This window comes from Artemia sp. Qi Xiang Cuo, chromosome 16 (genome assembly GCF_049724085.1).
Source record: "Artemia sp. Qi Xiang Cuo chromosome 16, ASM4972408v1, whole genome shotgun sequence".
In the NCBI taxonomy this organism is placed as follows: Eukaryota; Metazoa; Arthropoda; class Branchiopoda; order Anostraca; family Artemiidae; genus Artemia; species Artemia sp. Qi Xiang Cuo.
This window is the reverse complement of record NC_142809.1, coordinates 17,093,230-17,114,064: the sequence shown is the minus strand read 5'-3', so window position 1 is coordinate 17,114,064 and position 20,835 is coordinate 17,093,230. Positions and strand designations below refer to the sequence as shown.

General features: G+C 35.7%; 1 protein-coding gene across 4 annotated transcripts in view; it reads right to left on the bottom strand.

Moving 5' to 3' along the window:
- LOC148942634 (lachesin-like) overlaps positions 1 to 20,835 on the bottom strand; it is a 582,410-nt gene that overhangs the window by 173,212 nt on the left and 388,363 nt on the right. For all 4 annotated transcript variants that reach the window (XM_089102786.1, XM_089102787.1, XM_089102789.1 and 1 more), the window contains one exon: positions 11,402 to 11,608. In XM_089102786.1, coding sequence (XP_088958912.1) covers positions 11,402 to 11,608 — 207 coding nt within the window. The remainder of the gene's footprint in view (positions 1 to 11,401; positions 11,609 to 20,835) is intronic.

Below are 20,835 nucleotides of genomic sequence, written 5' to 3'. Positions count from 1 at the left end.
GTAAGTTTTTGTGTGTGTTTATGTTTTGGCGTGTGTGTGTGTGAGTTTTCGTGTGTGTGTGTGTGTGTAAGTTTTGTGTGTGTGTGTGTGTGTGTATGTGTTTTTGTTCCTTAAATTTTTTTTGTTCATGATATTTTTATATATATTTTTTATTTTAGTTTTAGTGTTTGTGTGTTAAAGTTTGTGTGTGTGTGTGTGTGTAAGTTTTGGGGTGTGTGTGTCAGTTTTCGTGTGTGTGTGTGTGTGAGTTTTCGTGTGCATGTGTAAGTTTTTGTGTGTGTGTAAGTTTTGGCGTGTGCGTGTAAGTTTTCGTGTGTGTATGTGTAAGTTTTGTTAGTGTGTGTAAGTTTTTGTGCGTGTGTGTGTGAGTTTTTTTGTGATCATGTGTAAGTTTGTGTGTGTGTGTGTGTGTGTGTGTGTGTAAGTTTTTGTGTGTGTGTTAGTTGTGGCGTGTGTGTGTGAGTTTTCTTGTGTTTGTGTGTGTAAGTTTTGTGTGTGTGTGTGTATTTGTGAAAGTTTTTGTGTGCATTTAAGTTTTTGTGTGAATGTAAGTTTTCGTGTGCTTCCCAAATCATGAGTTTCAGACAACACACTCCTATGAGTGGCTAAGAAATCTAGCTCAGAAAAGTCAAAAATAGCAAATTAACCATCCCAAATCATAGGTTTCAGTCAACACACACCTAAGAATGGCTATGAAATCCTGCTCAGAAAAGTCAAAAAATATCAACCCACACACCCCCAAATCATAGGTTTCAGACATCACACACCTACGAAAGACTAAGAAATCTGGTTATGAAAAGTCTGAAATAGCAAATTACATATCCCAAATCATAGGTTTCAGACAACACTCACCTATGAACGGCTAAGAAACCTAGCTCAAAAAAGTCAAAAATAGCAAACTAGTCATCCCAAACTATATGTTTCAGACAACAAACACCTATGAAAGGCTAAGAAATCCAGCTCAGAAAGGTCAAAAGTAGCAATCCACCCACCCCAAATCATAGGTTTCAGACACTACACACCTATGAAAGACTAAGAAATCCAACTCAGAAAAGCCTGAAATAGCAACCCACACATCCCAAATCATAGGTTTCAGACACCACACACCTACGAAAGACTAAGAAATCCGGTTATGAAAAGTCGGAAATAGCAAATTACACATCCCAAACTATTGGTTTCAGACAGCATTCACCTATGAAATACTAGAAAACCTTAGCTCAGAAAAGTCTGAAATAGCCAACTACTCATCCCAAACTATTGGTTTCAGACATCATTCACCTACGAAATACTAGAAAACCTTAGCTCAGAAAAGTCTGAAATATCAAACTACACATCCCAAATCATAATGTTCTGACAACATATACCTATGAAAGGCTAAGAAACCTAGCTCAGAAAAGTCGAAAATAGCAAAGTACACATCCCAAATCATAGGTTTCAAAAAATATACACCGATGAAAAGACTAAGATATCCGCCTCAGAAAAGCCCGGAAGAGTACTTTACATATCACAGATTATAAGTTTCAGACAGTATTAACCTACGAAATACTAAGGAACATTAGCTCAGAAAAGTCTGAAATAGCAGACTATTCATCCCAAACTTGAAGTTTCAGACATCAAACACCTATGAGTGACTAAGAATCCTAGCTCTGAAAAGTCCAAAAAGCAAACTACACCTCCCAAATCATAATTTTCTGAAAGGACACACATATGATAGGCTAAGAAATCTAGCTCAGAAAAGTCAAAAATAGCAAATTAACCATCCCAAATCATAGGTTTCAGTCAACACACACCTACGAATGGCTAAGAAATCCAGCTCAGAAAAGTCAAAAAAATAGCAACCCACACATCCCAAATCATAGGTTTCAGACACCACACACCTACGAAAGACTAAGAAATCCGGTTATGAAAAGTCGGAAATAGCAAATTACATATCCCAAATCATAGGTTTCAGACAACACTCACCTATGAACGGCTAAGAAACCTAGCTCAGAAAAGTCAAAAATAGCAAACTAGTCATCCCAAACTATAGGTTTCAGACAACAAACACCTATGAAAGGCTAAGAAATCCAGCTTGGAAAAGTCAAAAGTAGCAATCCACCCATCCCAAATCATAGGTTTCATACAACACACACCTATGAAAGACTAAGAAATCCAGCTCAGAAAAGTCAAAAATAGCAAACTACATATCCAAAATCATCGGTTTCAGTCAACACACACCAACGAAAGACTGAGAAACCTAGCTCAGAAAAGTCAAAAATATCAAACTAGTCATCCCAAACTATTGGTTTCAGTCAACGTTCACCTACGAAATACTAGAAAACCTTAGCTCAGAAAAGCCTGAAATAGCAAACTATACATCCTAAATCATAATTTTATGACAACGCATACCTATGAAAGGCTAAGAAATCCAGCTCAGAAAAGTCGAAAATAGCAAACTACACATCCCAAATCAAAGGTTTCAGACACCACACACCTATGAAAGACTAAGAAATCCAACTCAGAAAAGTCAAAAATAGCAAACTACATATCCCAAATCATAAGTTTCACTCAACACACACCAACGAAAGGCTAAGAAACCTAGCTCATAAAAGCCTGAAATAGCAAACTACTCATCCCAAACTATTGGTTTCAGACAACATTCACCTAGGAAATACTAGGAAACCTTAGCTCAGAAAAGCCTGAAGTAGCAAACTACACATCCCAAATCATAGGTTTCAGACAACACACCTCAACGAAAGACGGGTGCTTGGGGAGAGCCTTTGAGGGTCTGTGGGTCCCTTGAGGGTCGGTGGTCCTTTGGGAGCTCGGGGGGACCTTTGGGGACCGGGGGATGGGCTTTGGGGGTCCGGGGATGGCATTTGGGGGTCTGGGTGGGCCTTTGGGGGTCTGGGGGGCACTTGAGGACCGATTGGTCCTTTGGGAGCCCGGTGGACCTTTGGGGGCCGGGGGAGGGCCTTTGGGGGTCCGGGGGCCAGTTGGGAGCCTGGGGGACATTTGGGGACCGGTGAAGGGCCTTTGGAATCCTGTTGGTCTTTTGGGAACTCGATGGGCCTTTGGGGTGGCCCGGGGATGGCCGTTGAGGGTCTGGGGTGGGCCTTTGGGGGCGCCGGTGGCCCTTTGGGAGCTTGGGGGACCTTTGAGTGTCCGGGGGGCAGTTGGGGGCCTGGGGGACATTTGGGGACCGGTGGAGGGCCTTTGGGAGCTTGGGGGGCCTTTGAGGACCGGGGGCTTCCTTCGGGGTTGGGGTAGGAGGATTGGAACCCTTTGGGGTTGGGTTAGAGGACCTCACAACACTGTTCAAATGAAACTTGTGTATTATAACGACCACAGAGTTTCACCTTTAAATTCTCTTCTAAAATCTCTTCAAAAATCTTCTTTTAAAATGTCTCTATCTGTTTCGCCGAAATAGTTCCATAACCTGTCTAAAACGGTTTCACCCAAATAATCCCTAAACGCAAATTCAGCGTGTTCCTTTGTTATTGGCATCTCTGTGCTAACTCATTTCAAATTAATAGGAAACCTTCTCGCGCGCTAAAACAATTCATCGCTAAGATGTTTCTTGCCTAATTGTTTCCATGGCCTTTGGTTATTAATATCATTTGGAGTTAGACCAGTAGAACTGTTCCCAAGGCAAAGACATTAATGACTTAGATCTATTCCTGGAGCAGTACCTGTCAGGCATTACTAAACTTTGCCCGGAAACAATTTGATTAATGACTGACAGCAAAGTGAGAAAAATACTGTTTTTCCATTCTCACTGACAAAAACCATGAAACATACATAAATTGCTGTTGACATCCATGAAAGTGAGAAAGTTCCTTTTTTTTCATTCTCACTGACAAAAACCATAAAACCATCCATAAATGTGACAAAATTCCTGTTTTTCAAATTCTCACTGACAAAAACCATAAAACATCCAGTTTTTTCAAATTCTCACTGACAAAGTCCATAAAAACATACAAAAATGTGACAAAATTCCTGTTTTTCAAATTCTCACTGACAAAATCCATAAAAAACATCAAATAAATCGACCGACACACATAATCATCCATGAATTATGTAAAAAAAGTTATAGGTGGCAGCAGGGGTGGGCAATGGGAGTCGGACCCCCATCTCTACTAGTATAGTTATTGCTAATGATTTTTTCCCGTCCAGAAATAAAAAAGTAGAAACAGATTATTGGTGAAAAAGATATGAAATGAAACGCACTTCAACAAAACATTTGAAAATCAAAACTGTGTACCAAATGATATCACCTTTGAATTTTATAACCTATTTTACAACAGCTTGATTTAGCCCCTGCGGATTCAACCTTTTTTAACCATTATTACCCTTTATTACCATTTATAACCATATCACCATTTATAACCATTATTACCCTTTATTAACCTCTTTAAACCACTATTAGGAGTCCGTTATTCTTTCTTTCTCTGCATAATACTTAAATTATGCATCCAACACACATAATCAAGACCGTTTCCAGGGGGTAGAAGGTTTGACCCCCCCCCTGAAATGTTTGTCTGACTCGTAAAAACATATCCAAAATGGATATAAACAAATTTTGTATGCGTTCTTTAGTTTTTTTTGTGTAACCCCCCCCCCCTCCCTAAGAAATTCTTGTGTAAAACGCCCTCGAAAAAAAAATCCTGGATACGGCCCTGCCCATAATTCACATTTTTTGCTCTTCTGGAGCGCATTTTTTGCTCTCGTTTTTGTTTCAAGTTTTGAGTTCTATTTCTTATTTCTTTTTTTTTCCAAGATTTTTTTTTTTGCACTTGTCAGTTGTTATTAATTGTTTCTTTCATTCTTATTAATTTTTGACTCAAACTATGCAGATGATTCCTGTTTTGATTTTAACATTATTTGACTTGAAGCACGAATTCCCTTATTTTTCTATCTTGTGATGGTCATTTATAAATAAAGTATTACCCTTCAATATTTTGAATAAACTTCAAAATTTTGGGAAAAAAACAAAATTCAATAAAATATACACTATTAATCTCGAATATTCCATGTCTAATACAAGACGCATACATTTGTTATCCACGGTCAATTGAACGCTTTAAATGCCTCATTCGAAATAGGACTTTATGTGTTCTCTTACTTTCTGGGAATAAATTTGAAATGAATATAGCAAGAATTAGGCAGTTTACAGCTTTTATGAATTATTTTAAGACTATTTGAAAATGCAGCAGCTACTTTACAAATAAAATTATCAGGATTTTACTATTTGAAGATTTTACAAATTGGTATGGCTTTTACTTTAAATAATCAAGCCTCATATTTTCATGATGAAAAGGAAATCTGGGGGAAATGTTCGCGAAAATCCCTGTGTAAACATAGAAGCGATAACACTAAAGGACTAATCATCTGAACTGGATTTAATTAGAAATGTAATATCGGATATTTGATTTATAATAAAAGCATACGAAAAGCTGTTTAGTGGATTGTAAAAAAAAAGTACTAAGTGTTTACAGCACTAGATCCCTAAGGTCCAAACCGGCGGTGCTGATCTTCATTTCGTGGCCCTTCAGCCAGGAAGTGCAATGGGGGGTTGGGGTCATACCTTCAAAATTGGATGGACTTCAGTAAGAATTATATAAAAAACATGTTTTTCAACTGAAAGTAAGGAACAATATTAAAACTTAAAATTAATAGAAATTATTTCAAATATAAAGGGGGGTACCCTTTCCTCCACTTTTGTCCTTTCCGCTAAAGTCTTAAGGCTGTTTAAAAATACTTTTCAGTATTTTTATAGAAAGTATATTAAAACAGTTTAAAAATTTATTAAAAAGTATAAAAATTTGAAGAAAAGCGAACAAATAGAATAATTGATCACCTATCTTAAATTTCTTTGTAAGTGATTATTTCTTTGTAAGTGATGAATGAAAATAAAATGAGGTGAAATTTCTTTGTAAGTGATAATTAATCCACTTCTTTGCTTTCAGGAAATATAGCCAAAATCAAGTCCACGCGGGATCAAACAGTTCGTGGTAACGAACTGTATGTAAGGAGCCACCCGGCTCAATAGTAACCGAAACTCTAAAAAAAGGAATTTTAATACCAATGGATGCATGAAAAGAATCAGATTTTTATGCTGATTTCAAATATATAAGTTTCATAGAGTTTAGTCTTACCAATCAAAAGTTTGTCTTGATAAAATTTGTTTGAATCTTTCCCACAATTCTATTTTTTAAAACAATAAAAAAACTTTAGCGTAAAGAGTGAGGCGTTGAGGAGGGGACAGCCCCTTTCATATACGGAATAATTTCTGTTCGTTTTATGTTTTTTGTTCCTTACCATATGTACCCGGGCTAACTGAAAAACTTAAAAGAATTTTACAAAGCAATGGTCTAAGGGTAGCTTTAAAGAGTAATCATACTTTGGGTAGTTTTTTAAATTCTGGGAAGGATCTAAATTCATTGGGGCAACAAAGTGGGGCTTATCAGATCCCATGTACTTGCGGAAGCTCATATCTGGGACGTACTAACCAGAGTTTGGAAATTAGATTATTACAACATAAAGATTCTATTTCTTCGGCTTTAAAGCAAGATTCTAAGTCTGAAGATTTTACTTCAGCCCTTTCAGAACATGCTTTTAATATGTTTATTTTCTTTGATAGCTTGGATACGCTTACCCTATTTTGATTTGGTTAAATTTTAAGAGCCGAAGTAGCCCCGAAAGTTTGAACACAATACCCTCAGTCATTCTTGGGATACTGCTGAGATGCCTTATTGGAAATTAGCATTAAAACAGTGCATTTTGATTTAGCCTTAAGGCAACATTTAGTTTTTAAACATAAGGGGCAAATGGGAGGGTGGGCGTGGGAGGGGGAGTAGTTGCCCTCCAATCACTTTCAACTGTTAAAAAGGGCATTAGTCCTTTCTGTTTTCAAGTGAATGAGCCCTTTTCGAAGTTCCTACGACAACTCGTACGATACGAAGTGCCTTGGTTAAAAAAAATAAATAAAAAAACAAAACATTATACCCAGATCGATCTTTATTATAAAAATGTCGAGCCTTCTTATTACTTTTGACAATTAAAAGGGCACTAGCCCTTTCAATTTCAAATTGAATGAGCCCTTTTCGAAGTTCCTACGACAACTCCTACGATACGAAGTGCCTTGGTGTAAAAAAAGAAAAAAAAATACATTATACCCAGATCGATCAGACCGATTCCAAATTGAAAGGGCTAGTGTCCTTTTTAATTGTCGAAAGTAATAAGAAGGCTTGACATTAGAAGAACTTGTTCTGACATTTTGACATAAGAAGAACTTGTTCTGAAATGATATGATAAAAGAATAAAACCTTTTGAAAAGTATTGCTTGGGGTTGGGGTATGCATAAAGTAGTAGAGTACTGTTGGGAGCAAAAAAAGATGAGTACTTCAACTTGCAAAACGGGCTTAGGAGGAATATTAAGAAAAGAACTTGTTCTGAAATGATATAATAAAACCTTTTAAAAAGTATTGCTTGGTGTTGGGGTATGCATAAAGTAGTAAAGTAATGTTGGGAGTGAAAAAAAAGATGAGTACTTCAACTTGTAAAACGGGCTTAAAAGGAATACTATGAAAAGAAGTTGTTCTGAAATGATATAATAAAACCTTTTGAAAAGTATTGCTTGGTGTTGGGGTATGCATAAAGTAGTAAAGTACTGTTGGGAATGAAAAAAGTGTGTACTCCAACTTGTAAAAATGGTTTTCGGAGGATTGTTAAGAAAATAATTTGGGTACTTGTCAATTAGCTGAAACCCACGCGGCATATTGTATAGAAAAGATGCTAAAGGAAACTAGTCAGACGGGTTTCTTTCAATAGAGGATTGGATTGCAAACCGTGATTTTTCATTGCGTTTACTATATTCAAACTGTTGTTTTTTGGGGTTTAGGGGGGAAGGTACCTAGATTAGGTTACCAGGGAATTATTCGGGCTAAATCAAAGACATCCTGAGCACCCAGTTTGCCAGAAGGGTGTATCAGCAATATATCAGGAATAGCTAAGGATATCAAGTTCAATATTTCGGGAATGTTGACAAAGAGGTCGAAAGACACTTTGTGTGCCCAGATTGCCGTAAAGACGTATTTGCAATATTTCAGGAACGGGCCCAGGTTGCCGTAAGGGCGTATATGCAATATTTCAGGAACGGCTAAGGTTGTTAAATTGAAACATTCAGAGAATGTTGAGGGGTATGTTGAACTAGATTAAAAGATACTCTGTGTGACCAGGTTGCCATAATGATTTATCTGCAATATTTCAGGAACGGCTAAGGTTATTAAGTTGAAATTTTCAGTGAATTTTGATGGGGTTGTTGAACTAAATCAAAAGTCACTCTTTGTGCCCAGGTTACCGCAAGGGCGTATCATGCAATATCTCGGAAAAGGCAAAGTGCATTAAGTGAAATTTTTGCGGAATCCTCAGAGGATGCTGAATTACATCGAAAGACACTAGGCGCAACCAGGTTGTCTAAAGGGTGTGCCTGCAGTATATTAATAACAGTTAACTGTATTAAATTGAAACTTTCAGAGAATGTTGAGAGGGATGTTGAACTAAATCAAAAGGAGCCATGTGGATTCAATTTATCAAAGGGGTGTATCTGCAATAAATCAGATTCGGCTAATGCTATTAAATTGAAACTTCAGGGAAGGTTGAGGAATATTAAACTAAATCAAAAGACACTACGCACACCCAGGTTGTCAATATCTGAAAGGTTTCAGGAATAGCTAAGGGTATTAAGACGAAATTCTTAGGGAATTTTGAGGAAATAATTAATAAAATTATGATATGCTACATTCATCCAGGTTTTTCGATATAACATATCTGCAATATCTCAGGAATGGCTAAGGGTATTAAGTGAAAACTTCCCATGAACTGATAATATTATCAAATTTAAACTTTCAGCGAATATCGAGGGGATTGTTACTCTAAATTAAAAGACACTATGTACATCCAGTTACCTCTTTTTTACACGACGCACACGGTCACGTCCAAGTCATAAATAAAAGAGTTCAAAGACCCTAATCAAGACTCTAATAAAGAGAGTTGATTGATACCTCTGATATAAATCTATTCTCTTATTTAATTCCACTCCTACGTTACTTTTGGAATATTCTCCGACGCAGATTTTTTATAATATATTATCTAGAGAGTGTTGTTGGATCAAAAGCTTAGTATAGGAACCGTGCTAAATCTTGATTTCAAATTGTATGACATTTGTGAAATATTTATGTTGAATACGATCAAAGCTTACGCTCATATCACCTTATGCAACTCAAAATTAGAATCTGAAATTTTGATTCTTAAGCTGAAACGGTAGTAAAAAATATTAGCCTATAACTTTAGCCTATAAATTTTGGAGTCAAATCCAACATAAATTAATTCTAAGAAAACTATCTCCGAAAAAAAGTTTTTAAAAGAATAGTAAAGAGCGTAAAACGGAAAACAATCATTACAAATAACAGTGGGGGTTCTGCCCCAACCCTTAAAGCTCCTAAAGGTTATTACACCAGTCGAACTCTACTGAAAACCAAGTATATTCTAAGCTTTCTCTTTTATCTAAATGAAATCTTGAACTGTTGATATTTCCGGGAAATAGTATTGTTATTTATTGATCATTTAGTTTACTTTCACTAGTTCTTTCAATTCATGTTGATTATTATGGTGATTATATTGGATTTTTGTTTTTCTTTGATGTTTTGAAAAATTAAACAACATTGTATAAAATTCATTTAGTTTTCAAAAAAACCTAAGTGGGGAATAATATTTAGAAGGTTTAGGGGTGGGGGGATTTATTCTTAAAGGATTTAGAACAAATACTCACTTCAAACATACAAATAAGAAATACTAATGTAGATGAATAAATAAATAGTAAAACGAGTAAAGATTAAAACGAATAATCAAGCCGAAAGTAACATGAATAGAAATTATTGCAAAGAGAAGTATGACTTGTTTTCCCAGTTAATAGCTCATAAAATGAACTAGATTGGTCAATCTTCTGCTGGGAACGAGAATTTTCCGCCGGGAATGGAACTGTTTAGAAGATTGGTGACATTCTAGTCGAACTCTTTACTGCTCAGTATTAAGATGAAACTAGCAACCGTATATGAAATCCATGGAGTTCAATATGAAAGTCATGATGAAATTCAATGTATACTGTGAAATTCATGTAATAATGAAAGCACCATATTTACTTTTTCTTGAAGAAGAAGGAAACACATCAGTAGTTTGAAGAGGAAGCTTCGATAAATATTTTTCAATTCAGGGTGGAATTATCATATTTATATTTAAATTCGTATTCTTTTGGCTAAATAGCTTTCGTAGCGCTCAAAATGAACGCTATATTGTGCCATTTTTAAAATCACAAATAAACACAAAAAAGGGTCACTTGTTAAATGCAATAACGAATTAGGGCACGAAGCAGCTTGCAAATCTGTTCGTACGGTACGTACGGTTCGTACAGACGAGTGCATTTTGTTCTGCTGCCAGGTAATTCTGCTGATCAGTACGGAAGGTTGAAGTACAGGGTGTTTCCCATTTGCTAATATTACAATTTCGAATATCATTATTAGATTATTTCTTAGATCAAACAATGTGGGCAGCTTCAAGAAATTTTCGTTGAGATGTAAGAACTTTTTTGTGGGTGCTTTCGTGGTTGCTATAGCTGGGTCCTAGTATTATTTTATTATCCTTTTTAAAATCGTTTATTTTTGCTTACAAATATGCAGTGTTCTGAGTTTTGAGACTCCAAACGGGACAGCATTACTCGAAGATATGTACCTGTCTGGCCAAAACAACGACTGCATCAGAGAATAAATACTTGGACGATGCCTCGAGAAGAGTTGAGTGTCTTAAAGTTCCTCTATGGAAGATATTTGGGCAGCAACGCTAGCTTGGAGACCAATTTCCATTAGGGCAGAATTGTTATGAACCTGTATGGGTAAAAAAGTAACTGTTTCCAAAAATAAATCTAGGTCGATACTTTAAAAAGGATGCAGCACTTTACAAGTCATCCCTGGAGGATCTTTGGGTTGCTGTACTTGAGATGTCACCACGAAGAGGCTTTGCTGCCTTACGTACCAGCTGGTGTTTGAAGGTCTAAGTAAGTAAGTTGGGCCGAAGATGGGTTAAGTAGGGGTGGCTAACGGATCAAAATGGGTAAATTGTGAATGGATAATTGTAATATCTTTTTTCCTTTACTTCTTTTCGTTTTTTTTTACATAGAATTTGGTTCTTCTGTGAGGGTTTCACTTAGTCTAGAGATCTATAGAAGAAGATAAAACATATTTTTTTTGCAACTTAGGAACGCTGAGATTTTTCAATATGATTTTCTCGAACACATTCTTCTTTAGGAACGACGTTATTGCAATCAGAGAATGAAATGACCATTATCTAAAAAAAGAATGCAACTTACGTTCGATTTTAGAATCTAATTCATCATGATGTGTCCGTCCTCTTTCATGGTACTTATTATATTTCATAATAATTTTTTCCCCATCCTCACGCCGCCAGACAACTCTTGGGAGAGGTCGCCCAATGGCATGACAAGTTAAAGTGGCGTCATCACCCTCGTTTACAGAAATATCAGATGTGGATTTCTCATCATCTATGTCAGGGGGAACTGAAAAAAAAATTAATTATACATATTTATGTATGTGTGTGCGCGCGTATGTATATATATATATATATATATATATATATATATATATATATATATATATATATATATATATATATATATATATATATATATATATATATATATATATATATATATATATATATATATATATATATATATATATATATATATATATATATATATATATATATATATATATATATATATATATATATTTATATATATATATATATATATATATATATATATATATATATATCTTACATACCTGCAGTGCAGTGTATAATTGACTTTTGTTTTCGTCTTTGTAATTTGTTCGATTATGTGTAATGTGTTGTAATTTGTTTTTTGTGTGTTTTTTCTTTTTTAGTGATACTCCGTCTTTTGTACCTTTTTTTGACGGGTAATAAATAAAAAAATAAATAAATATATATATATATATATATATATATATATATATATATATTGGCAGCACGGAACAATTGTACCGTTTTTGGTACAATTTAGAGGTCCTGGTACAAAGTTTTGCATTTGGAATTTTTGGGTAGAATACAAATTTTCCTGAATAACTTGGTTTTGCTCCTTTCTTCCTAAGATATCTGTTCAAGTTTTAGTTTATGGACATTTTTCTTCTTAAATTTTTTACCTGCTGTTCAATGGGACCTATCACGGTACAATTTTAGTCTAAAGGCAGGTACAGTTTATTTCAAAGCAATGGCAACGCTGTTCCCCGAGAGTTACTTTTACTTCCGAGATCAAATCGGCACCAGTTTTAAGCAAGCAATCATGGGTCTTGCCATTTTATTATGCCAAAAACCAGTTAATTTAGTGAAATAAATTATAGTTTTTGAACCTTGCAGAATCAAAATATAAAGACTTAATTACAATTTTTGTAGAGTTGACCATTCCAGTGACAAGGAGAAAACTTATAAATAATTGTCGGAAAACTGAATTTTTAGATAGTTTTTATGCAAAAGCCTTCAAGGGTGCATGTTTGAGAGATGAGCCGCTGTGCGCTGTAGGATTGTATAACTTGTGGTCACTAAGTACAGCACCGTCAAAGTTTAAAAACTGAACAAAGCATCCAAGCCTGTTCAACGTTTTTAATTATTTCAATGGTGACTTTTATCACGACAAGGTTTCCAAAAATCGATTGTATCGAGCTGTCTATCTAATAAAAATCTTGGTTTGGCTTAGTGAACTGCCTAGGGATTTTTCTGGTGATTTAGTTCAAAGGAAATCTTTTCCATGAAGTTTCTTGGTCGTTACTCACTTTAAAAATCAGATGAAAGATGAAACTAAGTTTAATATAGCCCAGAATTTGTAGCTCCTATGGCTGTTTGGTCGTAAAATAGCTAAAGGGCAACCGTCAAAAGTTGAAGAGACAGAAATATAGCAGATATTTTATTTTTAAAATTGAATATATAGTTAGGATTCAGGTCGACGATCCTTAGCAACGCATTACTTTCTTAATACTTATATTAATTTAAAAAACTTTTCCGACAAAATAAATTTTTCAAAGAAAAGTAAAGAGCTACGTTAAAACAAAAATCATCAGAAATAAAGTCAAATGATCTTCCAACCGTAAAACTACTACAAATCATCATCAATAAATAAATGAAACCTAGAACGAACAGAAATTAAAATAAATAATCAAGTCAAACTCAAAACAAGCAGAAACTAATATGAGGTACTGAAAACAAAATGCATTTTAAATGTCTTCACTTTTTTAACTTTAATAACCAAAAATTTATTAAGACTTTAAGTAAAAAATATCAGTATATGTATATTAAATTTTCAATTCAGACTAATATTTTTCAGTAAAGTGCAAATTATGATATGGTCTTCAAAAGGCAGGAGGGCATCAGCCCTACTCATGTCAATAATTGTGGGTGGTTGATATCCCAATGTTCCTCGACACATAATTACTTGACTATTCAACTATGTTGAACAAAATGGTTGTCTAAAAATTTTTATTAGGTGTATTTGAAGAATTAATGGGCTTTGGAAAAGAGCTGCTTGCCCTCCAATCACTTTTGACATTTACAAAGGGCACTAAAACTTTTAATTTCCAATCGAATGGGCTCCTTTAAAAGTTTCTATGATACTGCTATCTATGATATTGCTACACTACCTATGAGATTACTTATGTGCCCTTTTAAAAACCTGCATGCCTCTAGTTTTTTCGTTCAATTGAAACTCCCCCTTAAAGCTCCCTAAAAGTTTCACCTTAATCCGCTTAATATTAGCTACAGTAATTGTAGTAACAGTATTAATAATACACAAATAGTGCCTTCTAGCCAGTTCAAAACACACCACAACTTACCCTTAAAGGTCTAATTTAATTATGTAAACCATTCTTGAGATATTTCTTTGTCATCCTTTTGACAATCTACATTTTAATAGTTCGTTTTGATTTAGCTCAATATCCACCTAAATATTCCTTGAAAGCTTCACCTTAATACCTTTAGCTTGCCTAGTAGCAATAGTTGTAGCCGCAGTAGTAAAATTAGTTGGAGTATGCAAATAGCACCTTTGGTTTTCTTGAACATCCGCCTCAACAAACGCTGAAAATATTTCCACCTCATACCATAAATCGTTCCTGAAACACTGCTGATACGTCCTCTTGACAGCCTGTATGCGCATAGTGTGTTTAGATTTAGTTCAGTACTGTTTCAATATTCCCCAAAATACCCTTAGCTTTAGTAGCAGTAGTAGTAGTATCAATAGGAATAGTAGTAGCTTTAGAATAATAGTAGTAGCTTTAGCTTTGGTAGCAGTAGTAGTGGCACTAGTAGTATTAGTAGTAGCACAAATAGTAGAACAAATATTAGTAGAAGTAGTATAATAATAGTAGTAGAAGTGGTAGTAGTAGTAGTAGGAGTAGTAGTAGAAGCAGTAGTATTAGGATGCGAACAATGTCTTTCCATCCCCCACAACAAGCCTGTAAGTTTCAACTTCACACACCAAACCTTTCCTAAGATATTTCTGACACGCCCTTTTGACAACCTACATACAGACGACATGTTGTGATTCAGTTAAACTCCCCCCCATTAATACTCCCTGAAAATTTCATCTTCATACCCTTAGGTGTAGTTGCAATTGTAGTTACAGTAGTAGTAGTAGGAATACTAGTATTACTAGTTGAAGGACTAGTAGTAGTATTAACAGTAATAACACTAGTAATGGTAGCAGCAGTAGTATTATTGTACTGCTTTTGGTCAGTAGAACATCCCCCTCGTCAAGCTTTGGAAGTTTCAGCTCAACAGAAATACCCATTGTCATGGCATTGCCTATTTGCATTTTTGATAACCTGTATATTCATAATTTTGATTTAGTTCAACTTCCTTCTGAAACATTTTCTGAAATTTACCTTAATACTCTTAGCCTGCCAAGTAGTTGCAATAGAAGTAGTAGTTGTAGTAGTAGTAGTGGTACGAGTAGCAGCTGTAGTAGTATTTTTTAGTAGCGTGCGTATATTGGCTTTTGGTCAATTGATCTTCCCCTTTAAGCATTTTAAGAAAGTTCCAACTTAATACTCAAACCAATATTTGAGATACGCCCTTTAGAAATCTGCATGCACATATTGTGTTTTGATATAGTTTAAATTTCCCCCAGTTTTCTTTCAAATTTTCCCCTTCATACCCTTAGCCTCAATAGCACTAGTATCATAATAGTAGTAGCAGACAGTAGCAGTTTTAGTGCTGTATTAATAGTAGTAGTAAAAGCAGGAGTAGCAGTGTTATTAACAGTAGTAGCACGTACATGTTGCCTTTTGATTAGTTGAACATTAACCTATTGATACCCCGGAACTTTCATCTTGATACGGTAACCCGTTCCAAAAATATTGCTCATGCGCCCTTTTGATCCCCTTTTGACGCCCGTTTCATCTTAGTACTCACGCAGTGCACACTTCATCTTCGTTAGTCACCTTTTCACCTTGCACACTTCAATCTTTACTTAGGCAGCGATTTTGCGCTGTCTATGATACGGGTTTATTAAAAAAACAATGCAACACTAAAAACAAAGAAAACACAAGAAAAGCAATACAACAAAACACTTTAAGCTTTTGCTTGCTTGGATAACCCCTTAAAGATAAGAATATAATTTTAGAAAGAGAAGAAAATAAAAGAAAGAGAAAAAAAAACTGAGCTTGCGCAGCTCCTGGTGGTAACAATCCTTCCTAACAAACACAACTTCCTAACAAACGCAGCTCCTGGTGGTAACAATCCTTCCTAACAAACACAACTTCCTAACAAACGCAGCTCCTGGTGGTAACAATCCTTCCTAACAAACACAAATTCCTAACAACCGCAGCTCCTTGTGGTAACAATCCTTCCTAACAAACACAACTTCCTACCAAACGCAGCTCCTTGTGGTAACAATCCTTCCTAATAAACAGAACTTCCTAACAAACGCAGCTCCTAGTGGTAACAATCCTTCCTAACAAACACAACTTCATAACAATCGCAGCTCCTCGTGGTAACAATCCTTCCTAACAAACACAACTTCCTAACAAACGCAGATCCTGGTGGTAACAATCCTTCCTAACAAACACAAATTCCATCCACTAAGACACCCAAAAACCCCAGTTTCCATCCAACAAAAAATTAAATCAATTTTTTCCTTTTTCATTTTTTTTTTGGGGGGGGGGGGCTTGAAAGCGAATGAAATTTAATTTAACAATTCTTCAAAAACCATACAACCGGAGACAAATTGTTTTAAGGTCTCTACAGAAATCACACACATTCGACAACTTTTTCAACGATTCAGACAAGTAATTCCATACATTTGGCCCGATGTTATATATTAAAGATCTAGTTCTAACAACTTGAGGCATGCTTACATTATTAGCATATCATGTCAGATAATTCTGTACTTCATTACCAGAAATCAATAAATTTAGGAAACACTTAGGAACTAATATGGGTGAGCGACGAGGGGGAGGGGCACTGAATGATGAATCAAGTTAAAAATTGCATCGTATGTTGAGGGGGATGTTGAAAAAAGGTACTATGTGTATACTGCTACTACAATTATTGCTGCTACAGAAGCTAAGGATATTAAGATGAAGCTTTCAAGGAATATTTATCTGGATGCTGAACTAAATCAAATTCAACTATGATCATGTAGATTGTCAATAGGGTGACCAAGCAATATCATAATAACGGCTTACATTATTAAGTTAGACCTTTTAGGGTATTAAATAAAAAAAACAAGTTTTTTCACTGAACGTAAGGAGCGACATTAAAACTTAAAACGAAGAGATATTATTCCGTATGTGAAAGGGGCTGTCCCCTCCTCAACGCCTCGCTCTTTACGCTAAAGTTTTTATTGTTTTAAAAAAGAAAGTTGTGTGACAGAGTCAAACTTTAGCGTAAAGAGCGAGGCGTTGAGGAGGGACAGCCCCTTTCATATACTGAATAATTTCTGTTCGTTTTAATGTCGCTCCTTACTTTCAGTTAAAAAAACTTCAGTTAAGAAAACTTGATTTTTATTTAATTTCTGAACGTTTTTGAATTAATGCAGCTTTGATTTTGGCTCACCGTACATAAATAATTAGAATGAAATATGCATATTACTTTTACTTGTTTTGGCTAAATGGCGTTCTCGAAATTTTGTTCTGACGAAACTTAAGAATTAACTTACGCGACGATCTTCTATATTTTTATGTTATTATTACGTATATTAGGGAGTTTACCCCTAGTCAATACCTCGCTCTTTACGCTAAAGTTCGAATTTTGTTCGAATCACAAACCCCTGAATCACAAAGGACGGTTATTTAGAATAGATAACTCTTTTGAAAGTACTAAAAAAAAAATTAGCATAAAGGGCGAGGTATTGACTAGGGGGCTAACCCTCTCATATACGTAATAATTTCTGTTTGTTTTTAAGTTTCAATGTGGCTCCTCATTTTCAGTTGGAAAAACTTGTTCTTTTTTTTTTATTTCTGATCGTTTTTTAAATAATGCTGGGAGATCCGGGGCCCCTATATAGAAATGTCCCTTCCCCCAAGGAAATATCCTCCATGGAGAGATCCTTCCTCGTAACCCCCTCCTCCGACACCCCCTCCAGAAAAAAACCTCCTGAAACGTCTCTATACCTCCCATTAACCAATGCTATGTGTAAACAATGGGCAAAGTTCATAACTTGCAGGGCTTTCCCCGAAAACTGTGGGGGATTAAGTCATCCTCAAAGACATATCCATTAAATTTTCGACAATGCTGAACAAAATGGCTACCTCAAAATTTTGATTGGGTGACTTCGGGGAAAAAAATGAGCGTGGGAGGGGGCCAAGTTGCCCTCCAACTTTTTTGGTCCCTTAGAAAGGGTACTACTATTACTTACTACTACTAACAACTGACCGCAGCACCAAGCCGCCTGAGGCCAACACAGCTGCGCACACTCCTCCTCCATCCCAATCTATTCAAAGCCTCCCTTTTTAGACCCGCCCATGAAGTTCACATTTCCTTTAAATCTTTCTTTATGACGTTCTCCCACTCGAAACGGGGACGACCTGCTTTCTGTTTAGCCCTAGACTGTTGGCCGAAAAGAAAAATTTTAGGCAGTCTGTCATCCTTCATCCGCACAACGTGGCGTAGCCACCTCAACCTTCCTTTCTTTATAGCCCTAGAGAGCGGTATTGGACCACATTTTTCGTATAGTTCATTTTTCGAAGTAAGGTCAGTCAGACGAGTACCCATAACAATCCTTAAGCAATTTCTCTAGAAAACATCTACCAAATCTTCGTCCGCTTTTTTGAGTGCCCATGTTTCACAGCCATACTTGACCACTGTCATCACTGTAGCTTCAAATATTTTAATCTTCGTTTGCAGACTTATCTTCCTATTCTTGCAAACTTTTTTTAACTGTGAAAAAACACCCTGAGCCTTGGCTATTCTGCTTTTGACATCTTCACTGCTCCCACCATCTTTACTAATAATACTACCAAAGTAGTTGAAGCTGTCCACCTGATCAATCTTTTCATTACCCAACTTTACCTTTTCATTTTCACTTATTCCTAGCCTTAGTGACTTAGTCTTCTTAACATTAATTTTTAACCCTATTCTAGTACCCTGAACACGCAAAACCTATAAAAGTTCATTTATTTTGTTCACACTTTCATCTAGGATGCTTAAATAATCAGCACAATCTAAGTCCAGGAGGATTTTTCCTCCCCTTTGATTCCGTGGTCTCCTATTGCCTTTTCTGTACTCCTTAAGACAAAGTCAATCAAAATTATCCATATAAAGGGGGATAGAGCTCAACCTAGCTTAATTCCGAATTTAATGCAAATCTAGCAGCTCGCATTACTTCCTACCTTAACTTTAAAGGAGCTAATTTGATTGGAAATTCAAAGTGCTAGTATCCTTTTTAAGAGTCAAAAGTGATTGGAGGGCAATCAGCTCTCCTCTTTAGCTCATAATTTTCTAAATACTTCCAATCAAAATTTATGACAGCCATTTTGTTCAGCATAGCTGAACAGTCTTGTAACTGTACCTCTAGGGCTGTTGCGTAGGTCAACCCCCCACAGTTATATAATTTGCCCATTATGTTTAAAAACTAGTTTTTGTCTTAAGATTAAATCAAAAGCACTGTGTGTATACTGATTGCAATAAGACACCTCAGTAATATCCCAAGAACGACTAAGGGTATTATGTTCATACCCTATAACTACTTCTGTTCTTAAAAACCAATTAAATCAAAAGAGTGTAAGTGCATCCAAGCTGTCAAAGACCATAGATGGATTTTTTTGTGAATGGTATTAAGTTTTATTTTTCTGGTCAACTAGAGGAGGTATAAAACTAAATTAAACAGTATTGTTTGTGTCAAGATTTTCGAAAGGGTGTATGTTGTTAAAAATTGTTGAAAAAGTTTCTCCAGCATATAAATAGCAGGTCGAACTGTAAATTCTTAAAGAAAAACCGAAAAGACTTAAACTATTATTTTCTTTTCAAACAGTTCGTGGTAACGAACTATAAGTAAGGAGCGACCCGGCTCAATGGTAACCAAAACCGTAGAAAACGGAATTTTGATACCAATAGATACATCAAAAGAATCAGATTTAAATGTTGATTTCAAATATATAAGTTTCATCAAGGTTAGTCCTATCTATCAAAAGTTACGCGCCTGAGAAAATTTGGCTGATTTTCGAAAAAGAGGGAAAACCCCCTAAAAGTTACAGAACCTTAATGAAAATCACACCATCATATACAACGTATCAGAGAACCCCACTGCAGAGGTTTCAAGCTCCTATCTACAAAAATGTGGAATTTTGCATTTTTTGCCAGAAGAAAGATCACAGATGCGTTTTTTTTTTCCAGGGGTGATCGTATCGACCCAGTGGTCATAGAATATTTCGGGAGGGCTCATTCGAACGGAAATTAAAAGTTCTAGTGCCCTTTTTAAGTGACCCAAAAAATGGGGGACAGTTGGGCCCCCTCCTACACTCATTTTTTCCCAAAGTCGCCCAATCATAATCTTGAGATAGCCATTTTGTTCAGCATTGTCGAAAATATAATAACTGTCTTTTAGGATAACTTAATCCCCCAAAGTCCCCCTGGAGAGGGCTGAAAGTTATGAACTTTACCCAATGTTTACATATGGCATTGGTTATTGGGAAGTATACAGACGTTTTAAGGGGGGATTTTTTCTGGTAGTGGGGGTGGGGGGGGGATTGGGTCGGGGGTTATGTGGGAGGATCTTTCCATGAAGGAAGTGTTGATGGGAGAAGGGACATGCTATGAACGGTGCGCCAGATTTCCCAGCATTATTTAAAAAAAGATCAGAAATTATATATATATATAAAAAAAGTTTTTCAACTGAAAGTAAGGAGCAACATCAAAACTTAAAACGACAGAAAACATTACGTATATGATTGGGTTCACCCCCTAGTCAATACTTCGCTCTTTAAGCCAAAGATTATTTAGTACTTTCATAAGAGCTATTTATTCTAATTAACGGCCTTTGTGATTAAGGGGTCATTTTTAAAGAATTGGAACAAAATTCGAACTTTAGCTTAAAGAGCGAGGTATTGACTAGGGGGCAAACCCTCTAAAAAACATATTAAAAATATATGAATATAGAAGTTCGTTACGTAAGTTAATTCGTAAGTTACGTATATTTATTACTAATAAAAACGTTCGTAAATAAAATTAAACAAGTTTCGAGAATGGCATTTAACCAAATAAAAGTAAAATTAAAAT